This window comes from Hordeum vulgare, chromosome 1H (assembly GCF_904849725.1).
Source record: "Hordeum vulgare subsp. vulgare chromosome 1H, MorexV3_pseudomolecules_assembly, whole genome shotgun sequence".
In the NCBI taxonomy this organism is placed as follows: Eukaryota; Viridiplantae; Streptophyta; class Magnoliopsida; order Poales; family Poaceae; genus Hordeum; species Hordeum vulgare.
Genome location: NC_058518.1, coordinates 508,396,920 through 508,419,310, shown reverse-complemented (window position 1 = coordinate 508,419,310; position 22,391 = coordinate 508,396,920). Strand labels below are relative to the sequence as shown.

General features: G+C 41.4%; 4 protein-coding genes across 4 annotated transcripts; all 4 read left to right on the top strand.

The window, feature by feature from the left end:
* The first annotated feature begins 1,465 nt into the window (after positions 1–1,465).
* Positions 1,466–7,605, top strand: LOC123451924 (protein REDUCED WALL ACETYLATION 3-like). The gene is made up of 16 exons (XM_045128486.1): positions 1,466–1,895; positions 2,849–2,940; positions 3,122–3,250; positions 3,348–3,404; positions 3,497–3,569; positions 4,030–4,188; positions 4,846–4,995; positions 5,105–5,360; positions 5,446–5,567; positions 5,776–5,862; positions 5,972–6,060; positions 6,149–6,211; positions 6,315–6,371; positions 6,983–7,079; positions 7,156–7,314; positions 7,414–7,605. Exons 1-15 carry the CDS (start codon positions 1,863–1,865, stop codon positions 7,312–7,314), a joined length of 1,623 nt encoding a protein of 540 aa, XP_044984421.1. The 5' UTR covers positions 1,466–1,862; the 3' UTR covers positions 7,414–7,605.
* Positions 7,606–9,520: 1,915 nt separating this feature from the next.
* Positions 9,521–10,585, top strand: LOC123420711 (phosphatidylinositol/phosphatidylcholine transfer protein SFH6-like). The gene is made up of 3 exons (XM_045107414.1): positions 9,521–9,840; positions 9,958–10,057; positions 10,173–10,585. Exons 1-3 carry the CDS (start codon positions 9,830–9,832, stop codon positions 10,440–10,442), a joined length of 381 nt encoding a protein of 126 aa, XP_044963349.1. The 5' UTR covers positions 9,521–9,829; the 3' UTR covers positions 10,443–10,585.
* A 12-nt stretch (positions 10,586–10,597) lies between these two features.
* On the top strand, positions 10,598–12,909 carry LOC123420694 (probable LRR receptor-like serine/threonine-protein kinase At1g56140). The gene is made up of 6 exons (XM_045107413.1): positions 10,598–11,706; positions 11,829–11,900; positions 11,994–12,059; positions 12,151–12,210; positions 12,581–12,631; positions 12,731–12,909. Exons 1-6 carry the CDS (start codon positions 11,579–11,581, stop codon positions 12,840–12,842), a joined length of 489 nt encoding a protein of 162 aa, XP_044963348.1. The 5' UTR covers positions 10,598–11,578; the 3' UTR covers positions 12,843–12,909.
* A 7,898-nt stretch (positions 12,910–20,807) lies between these two features.
* Positions 20,808–22,150, top strand: LOC123420678. The gene has a single exon (XM_045107412.1). The coding sequence runs from the start codon at positions 20,997–20,999 to the stop codon at positions 21,894–21,896; it is 900 nt and encodes a 299-aa protein (XP_044963347.1). The 5' UTR covers positions 20,808–20,996; the 3' UTR covers positions 21,897–22,150.
* Positions 22,151–22,391: the final 241 nt, after the last annotated feature.

Below are 22,391 nucleotides of genomic sequence, written 5' to 3'. Positions count from 1 at the left end.
TGTAAGCAACCGACGGTAGATTCATTTGAGGAGTTGCGCATCTTTGTTGGGCTTAGCCTTCATTCCCGTGGCAGCGGCGCACAGATTGCTCCGCCTCAGACCTCTTTCTTTATCGTTGTTGCTCGCGGCGGGGGGCGCTCGCCGAAGGGGAAGCGACGAGGCTGCCGATTCGGAGTTGCCCTCGATCTCCACCTTGGACTGCTCCAACGCGATGCAGAGGGCAAGCTCATACTCCGGACCCAGGTCGTCGTCGTAGCGGCTACCGGAGCTCGACATCTCGTCGGAATAGGTGCGGGAGAAGAGATGACAACGAGAGAGAAGAGTGAGTGAGGTAGGGTTTTGGAGCGATGAGCCGGATGCGGCTTTTTGTGGGACAATCATGGGGGCGTGGGGTGGTCGGGCCTGTCAGGCGGGCGTGTCCGGGCCTTTATATCCAACCCATATTTCGGCTGAATATGAGGGGTGCCAGTCAGTCCGGACGTTTGAGGCCCATTTAGGCCATCCGTGTGGGTTATTTTTTAATGATCGAGCAGTGACTACACGGGCTGTCCGGACGTTTGAGACGGATATAAGGGGCCCGGCTGTAGATGCTCTTATGTCATGCTCATGCCGGAGCGCCGGTACCAGATCAAGCATGAGATCCGTGCGAGGCATGTCACACGCAACAGTACCGAGCGGCCTCGAGGCTCGCTAGAGTCAGAGGAGAAGGAAGAGGCGCAGGCGAAGGAGGAGGAGGAGAGAAAGGAGCAACAACCCACTCTGACAAAAGGAGAAGGAGACGGATGAGGAGATGGAGCAGCCGAAGCAGTAGATGACGCTAGCTTCGGGCTTCAACATGGAGCAAACGAAGGCAGAGTTTGTCGTCGCTCAAGCGAAGAAGGTGACGAAGCACATACCATCCCAAAGCCCATCTAGGACGAGGCTTATGTGAAGGCCAGCCGACAGTTCACCTGAAAGGAGCGGGCGACGATCGACGCTTTTTTTACCAAACTTGACACATAGATGGATGTGGAAGCTGACGCAGAGGGGCATGAGATGTGGGTGATGCCCATGTACTTGGAGCCCGACACAAAGATGGACGCTTTTCGTATGAATTTAAGATTTCTAATATGAGCCATCCGGATGTGGACGAGGAAATTGAAGGTATGCGGTCCTTTTTTTTAAAGCACACACATGCACTTTTGGTGTATATGCACATAAACTCACCGTACGAATGCACATAACTTATATTTTTTACGAAGGGAAGGGAGTACCTGAAAATGCATATACGTTACCAGTTCCTTACACGAAAACAATGCCATACGACGTACTAGGAGTGTCGACGACGACTCGACCGACTCTCCGAGGGAAAAACACGCTACGACAGGCGAAGGAGAGAGCACGAGGACGGACGGGGTCCAAAAATCTAAACTAAACAAAACTTATAGTATAAAACTATAAAAGCAAAGGAAGGAAAAGGGAGGATGGCACCAAACTTTGCAACCACCCACCACCATCCCTAGTCGAGTCGACCAACCCTGCTGCCCCTTTTCCCCATCATTTCCCCCGCCCGTCGGTCCGTCCGTCCGTCGGGCCCGACCGCGACCAGCCACCGCCCCGTCGCTGCTTGGGTTGCTTCAGATCTCCTCCTCCACCTCCACCCTCCACCCTCCGCCCTGGGAAGGGATCTCACTCCCTCTCCCTCTCCCGCCATTGCAGCCTCCACGCACATATATAAACGCCCTATCCCCATCACCTCCTGCCCATGGTCCGCTGCTGACTGATTTGGTACCAATCCTCCCCCGGATCTGACCCGCCCGCCCGCGCTGCCGCCGCTGGGATCGGCCGGGATCCGGATCTCGCTCGCGCGGGAGGGGACGGCCATGGAGGTCTTCGGCCCCGTCACGCCCGGCCAGGTGATTCAATTCCCCCCCGCCCCGCGCATCGCCGCAGTTACCTTCTCTGCTCTGCTCGTCCAACCCCTCGTTTCATTTTGTGCCTGTTTAAGCAATTCCAGCCGTGCACACCAAACTTGCCGAGAAAAAAACTTGCTGCCGGAGTCAATTAGCACCCCCGCCCGTCCAATCCTTCTTCGCTCTCGTTCGAAACCAGCTACTAGTTCTAGTTATGTGTGCCTAAGCAAGCACTCAAGTAGTTGGCCCTCGAGATTTTAGCCGGTTAATCAGCACCAGAATTTCGTCTTCGCACCCCTCCTGATTTTGCTGCCTAACCAAAGCACCAGGATCCATCCTCTTGGATCCCCGCCGCCGAGCAAAATCGCCGTACGTAGCTGGCGGAGTTATCTCACGCGTGGGACTTGTTGCGAGTTTAATGCCATGGTTTTAAGGTTGCTCCATAGCTAGTATCTCGACCAAGAATTCAATTCAGTAGGCTGCGTACCCACGAAGCTGTCTTGCGTGCCTGCCACGTGACTCGGTCCTTACCCGACGGCTTTGGTGGCACAAATGTCCTTTTGTTGTGTCACGACTAGGCAGTTACGATCAAAGAAAGCACAACAAAATTATGCAAAGTATTAAAATAAATAAATTACAGTTCACCACTTTAGCTGTGATGTTAGAAATGGAACGAGTGAAGCTTTCCAGATCTTATTATTTGGTCAAAAACATCAAAGCAAACAGCCCTCCGCGCCAAATTCATTGCGCTGGGATATATGAATAGATCTACCTTTCCCCCAAGAAAGTATGAATCAAAGTTTACCGGGATTTGGCTGTGAGTGTTTCTTAAGTCCTCAAATCCAAGCTTACGCTGAGTCTTATGCTGCTGTTTGCATGGGCTAATTGCGGCTAGGCTCATTTTTCAATGCTGCCATGGACTTATGTAACACGCCTGGTGTTTTCCTTCCTTGCAGGTGTCATTTTTACTTGGTCTTTTCCCGGTCCTCATTGCATGGGTCTACTCTGAGATTCTGGAGTACAAGAAATCTTCATTACATGGGAAAGTGTAAGATTTCTCGGCAGAATATCGACTTTTGCTTAACTTTATAACTTAGATTTGAGTAGCTGTCACTCAATATACATATCCACTGCTGCTTCAAATAATTCAACAGTTACTTTGTTAATCAGAAGCTGAACACCCACTGTCCTAACTTTGCCCTAATCATCTATTATTTTGTCATCTGCAGTCACTCAGATGCTACTTTGGAAAATGAAACTTCCAAGGAAGATGAAAAGGCTATATTAATTGAAGGAGGCCAGTTGAAATCACCATCGGCGAAATTCCGGAACATGTCTACCAAAGCCAATTTAATACGGTATCATCTGAATAAACAATACGATACATATTATAGGGTTATAAGTTCTCATAACACATGCAGATGACCATTGCTTATGTCATGATGCGATTTGCAGGTTTATAACAATGGATGAGCCTTTTCTGCTTGAAAACCGTGCTGTACTGAGAGCCATGTAAGACTCTACAGAATTAATTGTATCCAGTCTACATTTTCCAGCTTAGAAACTATCTGTTGAAACTTATGTCTCCACTAACTATCTTCCAGGGCTGAATTTGGAATTGTGCTGGTTTACTTTTACATCTGTGACCGGACAAACATATTCCCAGAAAGCAAGAAGGTAACTATGTTACTCTTGTTTCTTACTGTATGCGCTTTGAATGATGTGTGGTCCAATAGATACAAACTGTAGCAAGTGTCACTTATTTAAATTAAAATAGTATACCAACATTATCCGCATCTCCAAGGAATGTCATTGTTACTTCTTGTTTTCATGATCTGCCATGACTTGTTTCCTCATTATCTTTCAGCAATTAATTAATACCTGCAAGCTGTAATGGTTTGTCTGGCCTAGCTTTGGTTTAGATACGACTAATTAAACTAGGGACAGTGAGCTAGGGCAAAGCAGGTGACAATTTTGCTGGCATATGTAACAATTTCAAGCTTTCCACCATCTGGGAACCTGTATGTAGGGACAAGCCTGAGTTACACCAAACAAAACCATATATGACCGTCATGTGTACACCTGTACAATTCTCCTTTGCTTGTATCGTAATCTTTGTTCTTCCTTTTTTTGACAGAACTACAACCGGGACCTGTTTCTGTTTCTGTACATTCTTCTCATCATAGCATCGGCACTTACTTCACTTAAGAAGCACCAGGAGAAATCAGCATTTTCTGGAAAGTCCATACTCTATCTTAACCGCCACCAAACTGAGGAATGGAAAGGGTGGATGCAGGTTAGTGTTCTTTTACTTCATCGCTTTAGTTCTTCTGATAAATGTGATTTTAGTCACATCTATGGTTGGAGATACGGAGAGACTCTGCGTGTGATGGCAATTACATTGCAATTTTTGGCCATTGACCCTTTCAGATTACAAAGCATGTAGTTCTTCTGGTAAATGTGATTTTAGTCACATCTATGGTTGGAGATACGGGGAGACCCTGCGTGTGATGGCAATTACATTGCTATTTTTGGCCATTGATCCTTTCACTTCACAAAGCATGTCTCTGACTTCCATTTAGTGAGATTTCCGCCATGTGATGGGTACATAGTGCTTTCTTTTCTGTGCCTTCAGTAATTTCTAGTCTACTTCTCCTATATTGCAAGAGTAGACTAAAGACAGAACGAATTGACTTTACCATGCATTAAATTCAAAAACTGTTTGTGTTATTGCTGTTTGCTACCCCATATCCAAACTACTCCCGTGATAGTCTTTTTCTCACTTGTGTTGCAGCGAATTTATACCACCAGGTTATACAATTATTGCAGTACTATTTCTGTTATTGCCCTCTGTTTTTTTTAAGGAACCATTGTTCCCTTTGTAAGTTTTGTGTAGTTGTATTCTGGCTGTAAGTATATTTTAAATTTCTAACTATTCAATCTGCCTTTCCAGGTCTTATTTTTGATGTACCACTATTTCGGCGCATCAGAAATATACAACGCAATTCGTGTTTTCATTGCTTGCTATGTTTGGATGACTGGATTTGGGAATTTCTCGTACTATTATATCAAGAAAGATTTTAGCATTGCAAGATTTGCTCAGGTGCCGAGTCTACCTCAACCTTTATCCCTTCTGTGTAGGATAAATTACCTCCTTGATTTTTGGGACCATCTTTCAGACACTAATGCCAACAAATACATTTTTTATGCAGATGATGTGGAGGCTAAATTTCTTTGTGGCCTTCTGTTGCATTGTCCTTGACAATGATTTTATGCTGTACTATATCTGCCCAATGCACACCCTATTTACACTTATGGTGTACGCATCACTTGGCCTGTTTAACAAGTATAATGAGATACCATCAGTTATGGCTATTAAGATTGCTGGCTGCTTCTTGGCTGTCATTTTGATATGGGAAGTTCCTGGGGTATTCGAAATTTTGTGGGCCCCCTTTACGTTTCTGCTTGGTGAGTTATCTATATATTTTTGTGTGGATATTCTTCTCAGTCATGGATCTCGAGTATAAATCTTTGTTTTCTCTGTCCAATGTAGGCTATAAAGATCCAGAGCCTTCTAAGTCACACTTACCCTTATTGCATGAATGGCATTTCCGATCTGGGCTTGATCGGTACATATGGATTATTGGAATGATTTATGCTTACTTCCACCCTAATGTAAGTTTTTCAGATATGTAGATCAGCATATGTATTTCGCTCCTTTCATTATGCATGCATGAGCAGTCGATATTTTAAGTTTCTTTTTGTACAATTCCCTCTGGAGTCTCCCTTTATTACACATAGACTTAAATGTTTATTCTCTTATGTATTTGTTCCTTTTCTTTATCTAAAATTAATCCAGTATAGAACCTTCAATACTAAACAGGTGGAAAGATGGATGGAGAAGCTGGAAGAGTCGGAGACCAAGGTTAGGTTGTCGATCAAGGGTACCATTGTGACTGTTTCGGTCGTGGTAAGTCACTTGTTATTTATATCAGCTAGCTTAGTTCTTCTATATTTTTTTGTCAACAGTGCTTTGTTTACTGCAATTGCTATACTAACTAGGACTTCTGTTCTTTTAGGCTGGGTATCTGTGGTATGAATATATCTACAGGCTGGACAAAATTACGTACAACAAGTACCATCCCTACACGTCATGGATTCCTATCACGTACGTATAAAAAAATGATATCATAACCAATATAACACGGGGCAGGCATATGTTTCATGCAGTTGACACAGTGCCTTATTTCTTACAGTGTATATATTTGCCTACGCAATTGCACCCAACAGTTGAGGGGCGCTTCTATGGCTCTTTTCGCGTAAGCATCTAAGTTTGTAGCACCTTATATGGATTGTTCAGGCATTTCGGCTTTCCCATTCCTTTGCTTTCTTCATTACTAAAACTGAGATCTTATTTGACAGTTGGCTTGGCAAGGTCACCCTGGAGACTTATATTTCCCAGATCCACATTTGGCTCAGGTATGGAAGCTGTTTCAGCATATTTTGATTCTACTTTTAGTTACTGAATGTTGACTCAGTTCAGTAGTCCAGTGACAAGTATGCTTTAAGATATTACTCCCTCCGTTCCTAAATATAAGTCTTTCTACAGATTTCACTAATGAACTACATACGGATGTATATAGACATACTTTAGAGTATACATTTAATTATTTTGCTCCGTATGTAGACCCTTAATGAAATCGCTTAGAAGACTTATATTTAGGAACGGAGGGAGTAAATGTTTAAGCTCAAGACTCGAAGCAAAGGGTCATTCAACTCTGCCTGTAAGACCTTAAGCTTTTTTATGTAGCTCGAGTAGACATCCAGATAAACCATTAGTAGTTATTCTGTTGGTCTTGATGCGGTAGTTCCACTAAGCACTAGACAAAATGGTAACTATTCCTACTCGATGTATGCAACACTAATGTCCTTGGCCGACAACAGAGTTTCTTGAAAGCAGATGAATATCTTGTAACTAAAGTGCATGTAGGATCTGTTATCATTCTCCCTGTTTCTGCCTATCGCGCCTCGTGCCTCTGTTTCGTAGACGTGGGTTCCGTTTTCAGAGTCTGCTTCTTTTCTTTTTTCAGGTCTAGTGTACCAAACGGGCAGCCCAAATGGCTTCTGTCTTTCATTCCGGGCTACCCGATGCTTAACTTCATGCTAACGACATCAATCTATCTTTTGGTAAGTCTACCAATCTCAGATGCATTTCACAAAACCGAATCATCAAACATACTAATTCCATTGCTCAATGCTGCAGCTGTCATACCGAGTATTTGAGATCACAAACGTGCTGAGGGCAGCCTTCATTCCCAGTAGAGACAACAACCGCCTGTACCAGAATTTCATCGCCGGGGTTGCCATCTCCGTATGTCTGTATTGCTGCTCACTCGTCCTTCTAAAAATTCCGGCTGTATAGGTAAAGCGCAGGTCCCTACTCCATACACTCGACAGTTTTCAGAAACCACCGCTTGTTTATCTTTGTTCACTTTTTACTTACTTGTTCATGTAATTGCAGATGAATAGTTCTTACGGATGTAGAATTGCCAAGTAAATGATACCGGTGGAAGGCTGCTTCTTCCACGCGCACAAAAGAAGTTCGCTTGGCGGGGATGCCCGGATCCATTTGCATCTAGGGGCTCCCCTAAGAAGCTGCCCTTGGGAACTTGGATCACTGCGGAGGGAGACGCAAATTTTTGATCATTTTTTTTCTTCTTTGTAAAAGCCAACCCATTCTTCTGGGAGTTGTAACAGCTGTCAGCCGTGTAACTGTCAACCTTGGTGTGCACATTGTTGTTTTGTAACATGTCTTAGATATATTCTTCTATACATACAAGGAATGCGTTTCCCTCTTGTAAAAAAGAAATAGCGAGTCAACTCATGAACTGTGAAGCATACCCTTGTCGTGCTCCGAATTATTTCCTAGTTATTTCGAGAAGGGCAAATGGGGGAAGGGCTCCATGGAGCCTGATACTCAAATGCCATCTTTTTGCCTTGCAAAAAAAAAAAACTAAAAGTGTGTGCATACACATATATATTTCTTTTGAACACATGCGTACACACATATGTGTGTACTACGTACATGTGGATTTTTATAATCTTATCTTATCTTACCTATATTATTATTATTATTCTTTACCAACTAATAAAGCAGCTAACGCTTCTGTCGTACGTCGTCATGGTAGTTTTGCAAAAAAGCCCCCAAGGTTTTAGATGTTCAACCTGCAGTCCCTATTTAAGTGGCACTCTAGGAAAAACGTTTCGCTTTTTGCGTAAAAACCATTGCAATTGTTAGAAATTATGCCCGCAACCCTTATCCCCGACCCCGAGCTCCTCCTCCCCTGCGCCTCCTCCCTTATCCCCGACCCTGAGCTCCTCCTCTCCTGCGCCTCCTCCCTTATCCCCGACCCCGAGCTCCTCCTCTCCTGCGCCTCCTCCTGGGCCTCCCTCGCGCGTCGTCCGGCATCCGCCGCCGCCGCCGTCGATTCCTAGGTCACGCCGTCGCTCCCCTGCCTTCTCTCTTTCCCCTCTCTCTCTCTCTCTCTCTCTCTCTCTCTCTCTCTCTCTTTCTCTAATCTCCTTTTCTCTCCTTCTCTCCAGGAGCTCAGCGCACCACGGGATCTCCACCGGGCAGATCCGGTGCCTCCCTCGCGTAGTCCGGCGTCCGGCGCCACCGCCGATTCCGAGGTCACGCCGCCGCTCCCCTGCCTTCTCTCTTCCCCCCCTCTCTCTCTCTAATCTCCTTTTCTCTCCTTCTCTCCAGGAGCTCAGCGCGCCACGTGATATCCACCGGCTAGATCCGATGCCTCCCTCCCGGATCCGCGCGCCATACGACACAGGATGACGATGGAAGGGCTCTGGGAGGCGGGGGACGGCGGGAAGTGGCGGACGTCAGCACGAGGCGGATCAGGTCAGGATCTGTCGTGGCGACGCGTAGTGGAGGCCACCGACGGCGGCGCTCCATGGCCATGGCTGCTCGGCCTCCTCGGAATAAAGGACAATGTGGATGGTGAAAACAGAAGGGAGAGTATGTACCTACCGATTCCTTTCACATTAATGGTGACAGTTTCATTTTCCTGTTAATGACTTGCTTTGGTAACGTCAGAACAAAGGCATGTCATGTCTACCTAGAACATTAATTTCATGCCGAAGAAGGCCTTCATGAAAAGGAAATTTAGATGGTGTTGTTGTGTACTCTAAAGTCTGACAGGCATATATTCTCATGGTACCTTTATATTTGCAAAGAAATTTAGTAGTGTTGTTGTGTACTCTAAAGTCTGACAAGCATATACTCTCATGGTACCTTTATGCAAAGAAATTTAGATAGTGTTGTTCTGTACTCTAAAGCTTGACAGGCATATATTCTCATGATACTCTGCTCGATGTCTACTCCATTCCAGGTGCATTTGTGTGGATGAAGATAACAATATAATCACCTAACAGAAGTCACCCAACCTGTAAATTCAGTCTGCTGCTTCCAGAAAAATGTCAGTTATAACCAATCCGGGTTCTTCATCTTTCGGCTTGATGTAGAGGCTGCGAGATCGACAGTCTTTCTTAGAAAAATCTCTTTCATTGCTGATGTGTTTACTAATTTGTAATGACATGTTTTGCATGAAGTGCGGCGACGGTCAGAGAGCACGGAGGGTCTGTTCTTATTCGACGAGCGAAAAGATCGGAGGTCAGACGTGGAGAACTAGGAGGATGAGAGGAGAAGGCTGTCCATCGGCGGGTCACTCAAGAAGAAAGCGCTAAATGCGTCAAGCAAGCTTACGCATTCGCTCAAGAAGCGGGGGAAGAGGAAGGTGGAGCATCGGGCTTCTTCCTTCACAATTGAAGATGTCAGAGACGAGGAGGAGGAACGCGCCGTGTTCACATTTCAGCAAGAGCTTTTGAGCAGGAACTTGCTGTGTGACAAGCAAAATGACTATCACATGTTGCTGAGGTTGGTGCTCAAACATAACTCAGCAGCAGACAAAGAGTTGCCGAAGCATGGACAGAGAATTTCTTGTTTTAATTACTCTAGAAGCCTAAAACTACCCTGCCTTTTTATGCACTGTAGGTTTTTGAAGGCAAGGAAATTTGATACTGAGAAAGCCATTCATATGTGGGCTGAGATGCTTCAATGGAGAAAAGAATTCGGTGCGGATACAATACTCGAGGTGCGTGAGACTAATGATGCTGGCCTGGAGGAAAAGTATCCTTATTCTTAAACTAGACTTTTACTTCTTCTCGACAATATAACCTCCACTTGCCTCTGACAACTGAATCCTCTAGGATTTTGATTTTGAAGAGCTAGACGAGGTGCTTTCCTACTATCCTCAGGGTTACCATGGAGTTGACAGGCAAGGAAGGCAAGTATACATCGAGAGATTAGGGAAAGTTGACCCGAATAAACTGATGAATATCACTACAGTTGACCGCTACATCAAGTATCATGCGCAAGAGTTTGAGAGAGCCTTCTTGGACAAGTATCAGGGCATGCTTCTACATCGAACGACGTTGCCTCTGAGGCCCCTTTCTTTGGCTATTTTCCTTGATTATTAGTCTAATTTCATAATCCCATGCAACAATCCAGTGGTTCTTGCTCGAATCACTTGGTCTGTTTGAGATTTTCTTTGGTTCTTGAACTGTTCGGTTTCAACAACTCTGGGGGTATAATTTCCCATTGAATGTGAGTCCTTGGCATGAGCATGTAGCTAGATACCGATTCATTTAGTGAATATGCGCTTATGTGATGCAAGTGCATTTTTTTGGCGTTAGCTGATGGTGTGCTTGGGTATACGCTTGATCTGCTCTTTCTGGATATAGTTCTTTTCTTAATTTGTTCTTTTGAGGGACTTTGCCTTCATTTAGTTTTTTAATCAGGATATCATCACATACATGTTAGTATTCTTATTAAGAAATATACTTCTTCCGTTCCTGGTAGAAGTAGCTTGACATTGTTTGTTTGAACTGTTCAAATTTTACAATAGATATCATGGCTATCTGATTTGGCTGGATGTTCATCTACTATTAGAGATTTCACTTTACACTATGTCCTTTGTCTCACACACTCAAGAATTTGAAGTTTATTTTCATAAATAATGCATGGCCAGAACTTCAGCCTATTTTCTGTTCTTAGTGTTCAGAGTTTACTTCTGTTTACATGTAAAGAAGTGTTTACTTCAGTTCAATTATTTTCTGCTAGAAATAATGTTTATCGTTTATCTTCCTTTTCTAGCCAACCTCCTATGCCCACCACATAACAAGAAGCACATTTTTTCCATTACATAGACCATGTACATTAGGTTAGGTGAATTGAAACTCTTTGCTTCTATTCGATTTTAAGGACTTCCCAATAATTGTTCTGGGTATTCTGTGATAGAGTTAAAGTATGAGCCTCTATGTTGTTAAATAATGAGCTGACCAAAGTACTTGGACCCTTCAAATTTTAGTCTGCTATAGTTGAATATAAGACCGTACATAACGGATCCTACTATTTTTCTACATTACTAAATTACCTACCATCAAATATTTTCTATGTGTAAGTTGCTCATTAACTAGATAATGAAAGTATTTGTTGCCTAAGAAAGAGGATAAACGGCGACATGTGTGCGAACTGTGTTGAAGTATAGAACATAAACGCGTCCTCCTTCCGTTAGGAGTATGTAGTATTTTTTTCCTGTTAGGACGCAACAAGTATGTTTATCTTTCCCAGAGATCACACATGGCATATTTGGAGCTTGCAACACTGCACTTCTTTGCTGCAGCATTATGAGCCAAACGCCCCCGCGATATCCCGCTCCGAGTCGTCCCGTTTCTCTCGGGTGTAAGCATTTTATTTCCAAAGTAAACTACAACCAAATTCCTTTCGTGCAAGATACTTGCATCATTCTGGATTACACATTGGCTGATGACATCCTTCCTTCTCGTTCTTTTTTTTTGTTACAGGGATTTGAGTTTCAACAACATCACATGCCAAGTACCACAAACCTTGTTGAATCTGAACTCATTAAGCTTCTTGTATGGACTACCTTGACTTGCAAAGCATATTTCTATGAAATGAAGGCTTTCATCATTATTGTAGCTAATGTTTATAAATTTTCTTGTGACTAGATTTCTTGGGAATAATAGCCTTTCAGGGAACCTCCCAAGATCAATAGGATCTTCGCTTAGAAATTTGTATGTAATGTGGTTAATTTTATTTACACAGTAAATGAAGGAAGGTGTTTATTTAATCTCTGATGGTTCTTTCATGTTTTTTACTTCGTAGAGATTTTTCTTACAACCAGCTCTCAGGAACTGTTCCTTCTTGGGCTAAAGATTCACAATTGTAAGTTCCAGGTCCTGAAACTTTCCTTTTTTGCTCAATCAAATATAGCCCAACTAAGGGCACGTTTGGTCTAAGTTAGGCCCCTGAGCTTACTTGCTAGGCTTATAATGTACATATGAAATAAGCGAGAACCATATTTGATATACCTGAAACACTGTTTTGGTGCATTTATCTTACAAGTATTTATAAAATTGTTTAAGATGCCTATGGCTCCTATTATGAGTGAAGTGAGACATTAATCTTACAGACTAGCTCAAAATTTATGCATAAATTAACTTTTCTTATTTAAGCTATCACAAAGAAGTCCCGAATATGGTATGAAGTACGATCAATGCCTTCTGATTTTTTGCCTGTTGTTCATTCTACTTAGGAATCTGAATCCGGTGACAAATAATTTCGTTGTTGATAGTTCCAGCAACAGGTTCGTCCATATTTCAATATCTCCTCAACATCTTAAGTATATTTAGTAGGTTCTCTCGGCTTTCATTTTGGGTTCAAAATGTCACTGTTATGTTTTCAGTCTCTTTACATTGTTCCTGTCACGAAGAACTTTCTTGAGATTCATCTCTTCTGGGCTCGGAAGGGGACTTGCTGCATTCCTACTCAAGGCTACTACGGGCCTGCGATCTTAGCTTTGAGTGCAACACGAAGTACTTCTCTTGACTTGAAATAATGGTTTTAATACCACCATCATATATTCTCGAGATTAACTTGGTAGAAATACATACTAAGTTATGCTGAATGTAATCCTATGCAACTTGAAATAATAGCAAAGGGAAATACTTAAGAAAATGATGGTCGGCCAGTACATGTTTCATTTAGTCCTTGATGTACTCATAACTGTAATAGAAATTCTAATTATTCTACTTTAATTACCATGGAATGTGGAAACATTGAGCCTTAGACATGTAGCAATCAGATCTAATAGCATTGTTTTGTTGACTATTTAAACCAAAATCATTCATCAACTTTGATTGGAAATCTTATCCCAATACTTTCGATACTGTACTTCGATTTTGACAACAAAAAGTGTTTCAACTTGCCATGTGGAAAATCAAGGAAGAGCATATCCATGTTTACTTATTAGTTTGTTTTCTGATAATGATATGGGATTTAGAAACTGAAAAATTATTTTAAACCAAAATTATTTGAAAAATATATTTTTATATGGTTGTTTGACTGATTGCAATTTTGTTTTAGTGGTAGTTTTTTCCAACTGTCTAAGCATATTTTATTTACACCCGGTGCAACGCACGGGCCCTTTTACTAGTCTTTCCCTAATAGTAAAGCACGCAGTGCTTCTTCCGTCCGTCGTGGTCGTTTTGTAAAACCCCCCCTGAAGTTTCCCAAAATCAACCCGCATTCCAGATTTAAGTGACGGACGAATCGTTTTTTCGTTTTTACAAGAAACCCCCCGTGCTTTCTCGAAATCAACCCGCAGTATATAACACAGTGAGAGAACGAACGGTTTTCTGGATTTTTTGTACAAACCTCCTTTAGTTTCATAAAATAAACCCGCAGTACATACTTGAGTAAAAAAAACAATCATTTTTCGTATGTTTTCGAAAACACTCCTACAGTTTTTAATTAATTAATCTGTAGTTCAATTATAAGTGCAAAATACTTTAAAAAATTATATCTTTTAAACAGTAACTCCAATTTTACATTATTATATATGAAATTTTATTAGAAAAATATGTAAAATCTGAATATAATGTTAGTTTATCTATTTAATTTTTTAAAATTCCATTTATAATGTAATTTAAATCAATAGTGATGCGCACAATCTAAATATAATATTATTTATTTATTTAATAATTTTTAAATAATATTTATGCTGTAATTTTAATCAATAGCGTACAATCCATTTTTCATAACGAGGCCGATCCATGTTGTTAATTAATCCGCGATTCAATTATAATTAACAAATACTGTAAACAATTATATCTTTTAAAACTGTAACTCTAATTTTAAATTATTACATATGAACTTTCATTCAAAAAATGTGTTGAATCGAAATCTAATGTATCTTACCTATTTAAATTTGAAATTTCTATTTATAATGTAATTTGAATCTATAGTGATGTGTATAATCTAAATATGATGTTATTTTACTTATTTAACATTTTTTAAATTCTATTTATGCAGTAAGTTTAAATAAAGATCTTAAGTCATGATTATTAGGTTAAGAAGTGTTGTATAGTTTGCTTCCGTTGCAATGCACGGTCTCTTTTGCTAGTACTAATAAAGCAAATAGTGCTTCTTTCATACATCATCCAAATTGTCCTTAAAGTTGACTAAAATTACCCACCAATGCCACCTATAAGTCATAAAAAACGTTTCAAACAGAAAAAAATCTCCGGACTGGGCCGACCCATGTAGGCACCTCCTATATTACGCTCTAGGTGTTGGAAAAAGATGCAACACACCTGTTTGGGCCGGGCCATACGTGGGCGCCTGTTTTTTTAGTTTAGTTTAGTTTTTTTTATTTTTCTTTTCAGTTTTATTTTGTTTTTCTACTTTAAGTAATTTAGAACTTCAAACAACTTTTCTCAATTTTAAGAAACTGAGAATTTCGAAATAAAATATTCAAAAAAAGATATTTTTTTGAGTATTCAAAAACTACTCAGGAGTTCTGAAAAATGTTTGCATATAAAAAAATAACTTTGAGAAAATATCCATAAAATTAAAAAGTCAACGATTTTAAACAAAAGCCCGTGTAAAAATCTTAAAAACAGTTTGTGCCTCTGTTTTTAGTCTTATTTTTTATTTTCATTTTTCTGTTCTATTTTTGAGTTTAATAATTTAGAACTTTGAAAAACTTTTGCAATTTATAAAACTGGGAATTTTAAAATAAAAGTTTGAAGAAAAAATAAAATGTTTTTGAATTCAAAAAATTGTCAGGATTTTTGTAAAAATATTCGCATATTGAGAAAAATGTTCATAATTTTGAGAACAATGTTGGTGAAAACAATAAAAGTCCATGATTTTAAAAAAAATTGTGTGTTATTTTTTGAGTGCAATTGAAAAAAATGTTGCTAATTAAAAAAATGTTCATGCATTTCAAAAATGTCCTAAAATTTTAAAGACATAATATGATCAGCACCATTGGAGATTATAATTGTTTTTTTCCCGTTGGAACGCACGGGTCCTTTTGCTAGTACAGAGTAATATACTTTCATATGTGACGTACAAAAAAAACTAAATATGTACATAGAAATGGGGCTTGGATATTTCTAGGTGTAGCTTGTATATTACAATAAGGGCTCCTTTGATTCAAATGAATTCTATAGGATTTTTGGAGGATTGAAATTCTTAGGATTTTTTCCTACATTGGTCCTTTGATTCATAGGATTGGATCCAATAGGAATTTTTCCTATGGAATCTTTTGTACTACATTTCATAGGAAATCAAACATCCACTCCAACCTCTTTCTACAATTCCTTTGTTTTTTTTCTGTGGCATCAAACACTCCTTCCTAATCCTATAGGGTTCAAATGGACATGCCACTCCAACCCTCTATTTTTCCTGTTCCTGCGTTTTCAAAATCCTTCAAATCAAAGAGGCCCTAACTTCTAATGAAATTGAAGGGGGGCTCAATGTTAACGGTGTGAAAAAAATGCACCGATTCTCAGTTTTTTAGTTTAAATAATGTTTTTAATGATGACTAATACTAGTAAATTTTGTTCTTCTATATTCTAAGAAGCAAGTGTTTGTAACATGCTCTCGGAGAAGATTCTATACAAGGAACATGTTTTCATCTTCTAACAGAAAGTAGCAAGTCAAAACATATGCAGTTTGCACTCTGTTTTTTTTTGACTTGGGAATTGGGCGGTTTATTTTGGACTACCTCGTGTGGGTTTTACTTAGGCACATGGGCTGGAGTGGTGCTGGTTGACGGCAAAGATGGGAGCAACTAAACGAAGGGCGCAGATGCCTTTGGAGGCCTTCCGCAATAATAAATGTTTTACTGGCGCGGAGCGCTCCAGCGTTGTCGTTGTGCGCTTTTTTCCATTTAAAAGGTTTCTTTGGATTATACTCTTTGTTTTTCATATTCTTTTAGCCTTTGCTTTGCTTTTCTCTTTTGGCTCTTTAAACCCTATAATGCATAGTTTTTTTAGTTTGCAATAGTATCTAGTGTTGAGTGATTTAGATATTTTTTTAATTTTCTCTTTTGGCTCTTTAAGCCCAGCATGACCCCACAAACCCAAAAGGGCCAATTAGAGTTTTTTTCTTGAATTGCCACAGTAAAAAGAGTTGAGTGATTTAGATATTTTTTTTCCATGTTAAACTTAAAAATTGACACCCTATACTTTAGATAACAAAATGCCATCCTCGAGAAAATGCCATGAACAAAAACAGAGCACAAAATTATAAAATTAAAAAACGACATGCTAAAACTTTAGAACTACCATCCTGGGGTTAAAAGTACCGCGAACAAAAAAAACACAAAATTATAAATTGGGAAAATGCCATGCTTTAATTTTTTTTTGTGCTACTTTATAAAACTACCATCCTCTAGATAAAAAAATTATATGGAGACACCCTAAAACTAAAAACTGTCATGTCATTAAAGAATAAAAAAGGCATCCTCTCAAACTATAAAAGATGCCCTCCCGTTTCTAGTAAAAATACCATCTATTATAGATAAAAATGACATCCTATTGTTAATTAAAATGTCACGAGCTTAATAATAAAATAGTCATGCTAGTAAAACTCAAAATTTCATCTCTCAATAATAAAATTTTCATTCTATTATTGTTGAAAATGTCATCATATCGTTAATAGAAATGGCATGCGCTTAGTAATATAATTGTCATGCCATTAAAAATAAAAAATATCATCTGTCAATAATAGAAGTGTGAGCCTAAAATTGAAAAATGTATGTGCCACTTAAACACAAAATATTCAAAAAAAACCCTCTCAACCTAGTGATGTTGGGTGCACGCGCGCACACAGGAGGTCGTGGGTTCGAACCCCTCGTCGCCAGGTAACATTTCCCCGTCTTTTTTTTATTTTCTGATGTTTCTTCTTTCTTCAACATAAAGTGAAGAACATTTGTATTTCTGTGTGAAGCATAAAAATTGTGCTTCCCTGCTTCACAGAAAAGTGCTTCTGCGTGAAGCATAGTTATGCTTCCGCATAAATTACAATATGTACTTCTGTGCTTTCCAAAAATAAGTGAAGCACAAATTTTGGTGGTTTTTTATTTCCTTTTATTTGGTTTCCTGTTTTCTTTTCGGATTTCTTATGTTTTTAGCTACTTCTTCCATTCCTAAATATATGTATTTTTAGAAATTTCACTACGAATTTCATACGGATGTATGTAGACATATTTTAGAGTTTAGATTCATTCATTTTGCTCCGTATGTAGTCCGTAGTGGAATCTTTACAAAGACTTATATTTAAAAACAGAGAGAGTACTTTTTTATTTCCAGTTTTTGGTACCTTCGGTCTGTTTTTTAAGTATTCTACTTTTTGGGTACGTCCCTCCTCGTCCACCCTCTCTTGGACCCTACTGAGAAGAGACTACTTGGGAATAGGCATTAGTCATAACGTTCTTCAATTTATATTTACTCACGCCAACAGTTTTATAGTCTTCTACTCTAGAAATGTCTACTAAATTATTTTGTAGATTATAAAATTTAAAAGACCATATCTAATATTATTGATATTTCTGGATGCTATGAACAAGTTCACATGTAAATGAACGAAAATACTTTTAGAGTCTTAAGTAATGCAATAGTTTCTTGGACCTACAATGGAGCCATTTAAAGAAAAACAATCTTATATCCAAATTAAATCAATGAAATAAAAATGCAAGAAAATGCCATTTTAGTCTAGCACAAAAATGCATAATAAATAAATATTTTACTATTATATTTGGACATGATTATTATTAATTATGCTAGTCCCTCTGGTCCATATTAATTGTCGCTCATTTAGTACAAATTTTTACTAAATTATCAATAATTAATATGGATTGAAGGGAAGTTATATTTGGCAGTGTTACTAAGGTAATGCATTGAAAGATGCATCAACAAATGACATATATTTAGTGACAATATTAGTTATGGCAAAGTTAAAAAGTTCTGCATAAATAGTGATGGTACTCCAACCTCACGGGAAGTCGGCCCATCAAGCCGGCCTCGGGCCACGATGATTTCTGAAGATTAATCATAGATGGGAGGCGGTCAAGCGAAGCTTGGCATATGAAAATACGAACTTTAACCGGAATTCACATCATATCTCACCCTAGGACTCTATACCCGACGTGTAGAGATTTGACCGAGAACACACCCGATGCCTATAGGTCCCTCATAGCACAACCCCTTTCCGCCAAAAAGTGAAGCTCCTGCAACCAACATCTGCAAAGCTTCTCAAGCAATAAGCCCAGGAGTAGATAGGTTGTATAGAAATGTAAGTTGATTTAACCGTTTACGAAAACTTAATTTAGAAGGATATCAAGCAAGTAAACAATGACAAAGAGCTCAAGGAAATCAAGTGCATATGGGTTTGTTATTGATCCACCTAGAAAACTAGAATTTAGTAATGTCCCATTCCCTATAGAGGAAAAGCATCCAAGTTGAAAATTCAGGTACATTCCAAACTTGGGAGCCCTTGTCCTTAGGTCGAAGAATGACCCATTCTAAAAATAGCCGGCTTTAAAAAAACAAGCCCAAAGGCTTTCATGTTTCATCCCTCTAAGCAATTTTCCAAAATCGACTTGGTCACTAGTGCTAAATTCATTTTCTTGGAGTTGGTGATGCCCAGACCTACCTAGTTTTGGGGTTTAAAAATATGAGTCCATCTGACCATGTTATATCTGTACCTAGTCACGTATCTCTCCCAAAAGAACCAAGCTCTAACTTTGTCAAGCGCGGAACCCCTCCTTTTTGGTTATAAATGCAAGTTCATCCGACCATGTGATATTTACGCTTAGCCGTGATAGACTCCCAAAAGCATTGAGCTCTAACTTTGTCAAATTGTGATGGAACCCATCCCCGAGAATGAAGAGGCCCATCACAAATATAGAGATCGCGGATAAGCAAGCATTGATGAGAGTTAGCCCGGGAAAAATGATTTCCCTTGCCAAGGATCCACTCACTTGATGACTTTGCTAATCGTGGATCCCTATTCGACGCTATCAACTCCTTATCTGAGCACCGAAGATCAAATGTCATATGAAGTTGATACAACTACAATGGGTAAATACCCGATATATGCAGAACAAGTTGCACACAACCAACAAGTTCAAAAAAAGCATAAAATAAAACATCATTTTACATCAATAAAAAGTAAAGAGTGCCATATGGCATACAATGTCCTATACAAAAACCTAAATCGTCATTCATGATGGAAGAAAACTCCAGGTCCGTATGCTCGAACCGGGTAAGCGCCTTCATAAAAATTTTCCTCTCGTCCGACCCCAGATTATGCAATAAAACTCCCGGTCCATATGCCTAAGTATGGAGCCAATGGGTACATGGCTACATCCATGAATAACATGCATTGGAGATTAGATTAAAATTTATTTAAAAATATAAAAAAATAATTCCTGAAATACTACCGCCGCATGAGGATTTGTGAAGAATTACTTTTATCAACACCCCTCAACCAGTTGTCAAAATATTACCAAAAATATTTAGACTACTCCCTCCGTTCCAAAATATAAGACCTTTTAGGGATTCCACTAGGAGACCACATACGGAGCAAAATGAGTGAATCTATAATCTAAAATATGTCTATATACATCCATATATAGTTTATAGTGCAATTTCTAAAAAGTCTTATATTTAGGAACGGAGGGAGTACAATATAGTCGATGACTCAATGCATGTGGCAAGTGGAGGGGGAGGGTCATGGTGCGTGCTGGCATTCATCCGCGGTTCGGGTACCGACCGAGACACATGGGACTAGTAGAGTAGCTGGGCGCCAAAATGAGGAAATGGAGCCCATGCAATCATGCTAATCAACTGGATATACTACATGCATACTGCTACTCCTATATCACAAGCTTTGTCTGAAGATCTCCTCCGGCTCCTTTGAAGATGTGAAGTTTGGTTTATATGCTTTGAGTATGTGCATGTCGAATGCTTGAACCTGTCTTAGCACGTCGTTGACCTTGAGTCAGTATAAGATGGTACTGTAGTTCGTGTTAAACACCGTAAGTAGTATTGAACGGCTTCGGGGGAGGCCCCTGCAATCTTCTCATAAACAAAACAAGCTTTGCTTGAGCAAACTTAATTAACGAATCTTGTTGAGACGCCCGCTGACGACTAGTCACCGGACAGACAAGTTAGTGGTCGAGCTTGGGCGTGATGCAATGGCCGGTAGTTTCTGTGGTGCCAATCCCCATTGGTAAAATAAATCAAAGGCCCACCTTTAGTTTACCCTAGACAAATACTACTACTACTACATTTTTTTACCACGCAGCGGGAAATCGACACGGACATCGATCTGCTGCTGGATGCGCACCAGAAGAAAAATCTGCCGAGCACAGCAGGTTCGATTCGAGGGAAGAAGAACCTGACACATAACCCAGTCACATCAATCATTTAGGCCTCTCCATAAAATAAATAAATTTATATATACAGTAAATAAATCATTTAGGCCGCTCCGTTGGGACGTTGGCTGAAAATTCGCCTTTAAGTAGCGCGCCAAAGCTCGCATTATTGCCACGGCCCAATTATCAATCCCAACCCCCACTCCCTCGCTGGCTGGCAGCTAAGCTTAGAGCTTAGCTTAACTACTGCTCTGCTCTGTCTCCGGTCGGTCGGTCGCCGATGGAAGCCCCGCTGCTCCTGCCCGTCTCCGCCGCCGCCTGCTCCTCCACGTCCATCACCGTCGACGACGACGACAGCCACGGCGCGGCCCACAACGTCTCCCCGTCCCGCGCCTCCCCTTCCGGCCGGAGCATCGCCGCGCGCTACCTCGCCGTGGCCCTCGTCGCCGCCGTCTCGCTCTTCGCGCAGCACGAGGCATCCAAGGGCTTCCGCATCGACGTCGTCCCGGGCGGCGGCACGGCCGGGGCCGCCGGCAAGCGCTTCGACCTCCTCTTCGTCGCCAATGGCCGCGCCGAGCGCGTGCTCCACCGCGCCAGCCGCCGCGTCGAGGAGGCCCTCTTCCCGGACCCCTCGTTCCCGCGGCGCCGGGTCGCCCGCGTCACCGTGCGGCTGATGGCCGGCGGCAACCTCACCGCCGCCGACGCCACCGTCGACGCTGTCACCGACGGGGGGTACGTCATCTCGCTGAGCCCACGCCTCCTGTCGCCGTCCTCCGGCGGCGGGAGCGCCGGGGCCGCCGACGCCGTCGCCGCCGCGGTGCGGCGCGCCGTGGCGCGCATGTGGCTGTGGGACGGCCGCGGCGCCGCGCCGGCGCGCGTCACGGAGTCCATGGTGGAGTACCTCGCCACCGCCGTCCCGGACGAGCCGTCGTCTCCGGCGGAGGAGCGCGCGTCGGCGTCGAACACGCACTGCATCTCGCCGCGGTTCCTGAAGCACCTGGAGCGGCGGCGCGCGGGGTTCGTGGCACGGCTGAACAGGGCAATGAGGGACCGGTGGAGCGACGCAGCGGTGGACGCCGCCCTCGGGGCGCCGGCCCGGCCTGTCTGCGCCGCCTACCTCGCGGCGGCGACGGAAACCGGCGGCCAACGACCGGTGGTTGGCTCTGCGGTGGCGGGTTGAGAGCCAGCAAGGCGTCGGAACAGCGCACAAAGGGCGGTTTGCACATGCACACCGTGATTGTCACGTGACTCAGTCGGTCAGTCCCTTGTAAATGTAATTGATCCGCCATTATCGGTGAGAGCTTAATTAAGTAATGGGATGAGACGAGTCAGCGCTCGCTACTCTGTATAGTTTTTTCTTTTTTAGTATATATGCTACAAATGTACTCTCTCTGTTTCAAAATATAAACCTTTTAGAGATTTTACTATAGTTTACATACGGATGCATATAGATATATTTTAAATATAGATTCACTTATTTTGCTTCGTATAGTAGTTTATAATAATTTTTTTAAAATATCTTATAATTAGGAACGGAGGGAGTAGTTAAACACACGCCTTCTTTGTGAATCCCCAGTAGCTTTTTATGTTTGTGTGGTGGAATACATGACGTTCTCAAATAATTCTAGGAAGCTCAAGAGAAAACAAGACGACCGTTTTATCTATCACTTTACCC

Bases quoted from the DNA above. Each gene is read 5' to 3' on its own strand.
- LOC123451924 (XM_045128486.1), top strand. From the start codon at position 1,863: ATGGAGGTCTTCGGCCCCGTCACGCCCGGCCAG. The intron at 3,405-3,496 runs GTAAGACTCTAC...ACTATCTTCCAG, and splicing joins CGTGCTGTACTGAGAGCCAT to GGCTGAATTTGGAATTGTGC. The intron at 5,568-5,775 runs GTAAGTTTTTCA...AATACTAAACAG, and splicing joins ATGCTTACTTCCACCCTAAT to GTGGAAAGATGGATGGAGAA.
- LOC123420711 (XM_045107414.1), top strand. The intron at 10,058-10,172 runs GTGCGTGAGACT...TGAATCCTCTAG, and splicing joins GTGCGGATACAATACTCGAG to GATTTTGATTTTGAAGAGCT.
- LOC123420694 (XM_045107413.1), top strand. From the start codon at position 11,579: ATGTTTATCTTTCCCAGAGATCACACATGGCATATTTGGAGCTTGCAA. The intron at 12,211-12,580 runs GTAAGTTCCAGG...CATTCTACTTAG, and splicing joins TGGGCTAAAGATTCACAATT to GAATCTGAATCCGGTGACAA. The intron at 12,632-12,730 runs GTTCGTCCATAT...TTATGTTTTCAG, and splicing joins GTTGATAGTTCCAGCAACAG to TCTCTTTACATTGTTCCTGT.
- LOC123420678 (XM_045107412.1), top strand. From the start codon at position 20,997: ATGGAAGCCCCGCTGCTCCTGCCCGTCTCCGCCGCCGCCTGCTCCTCC.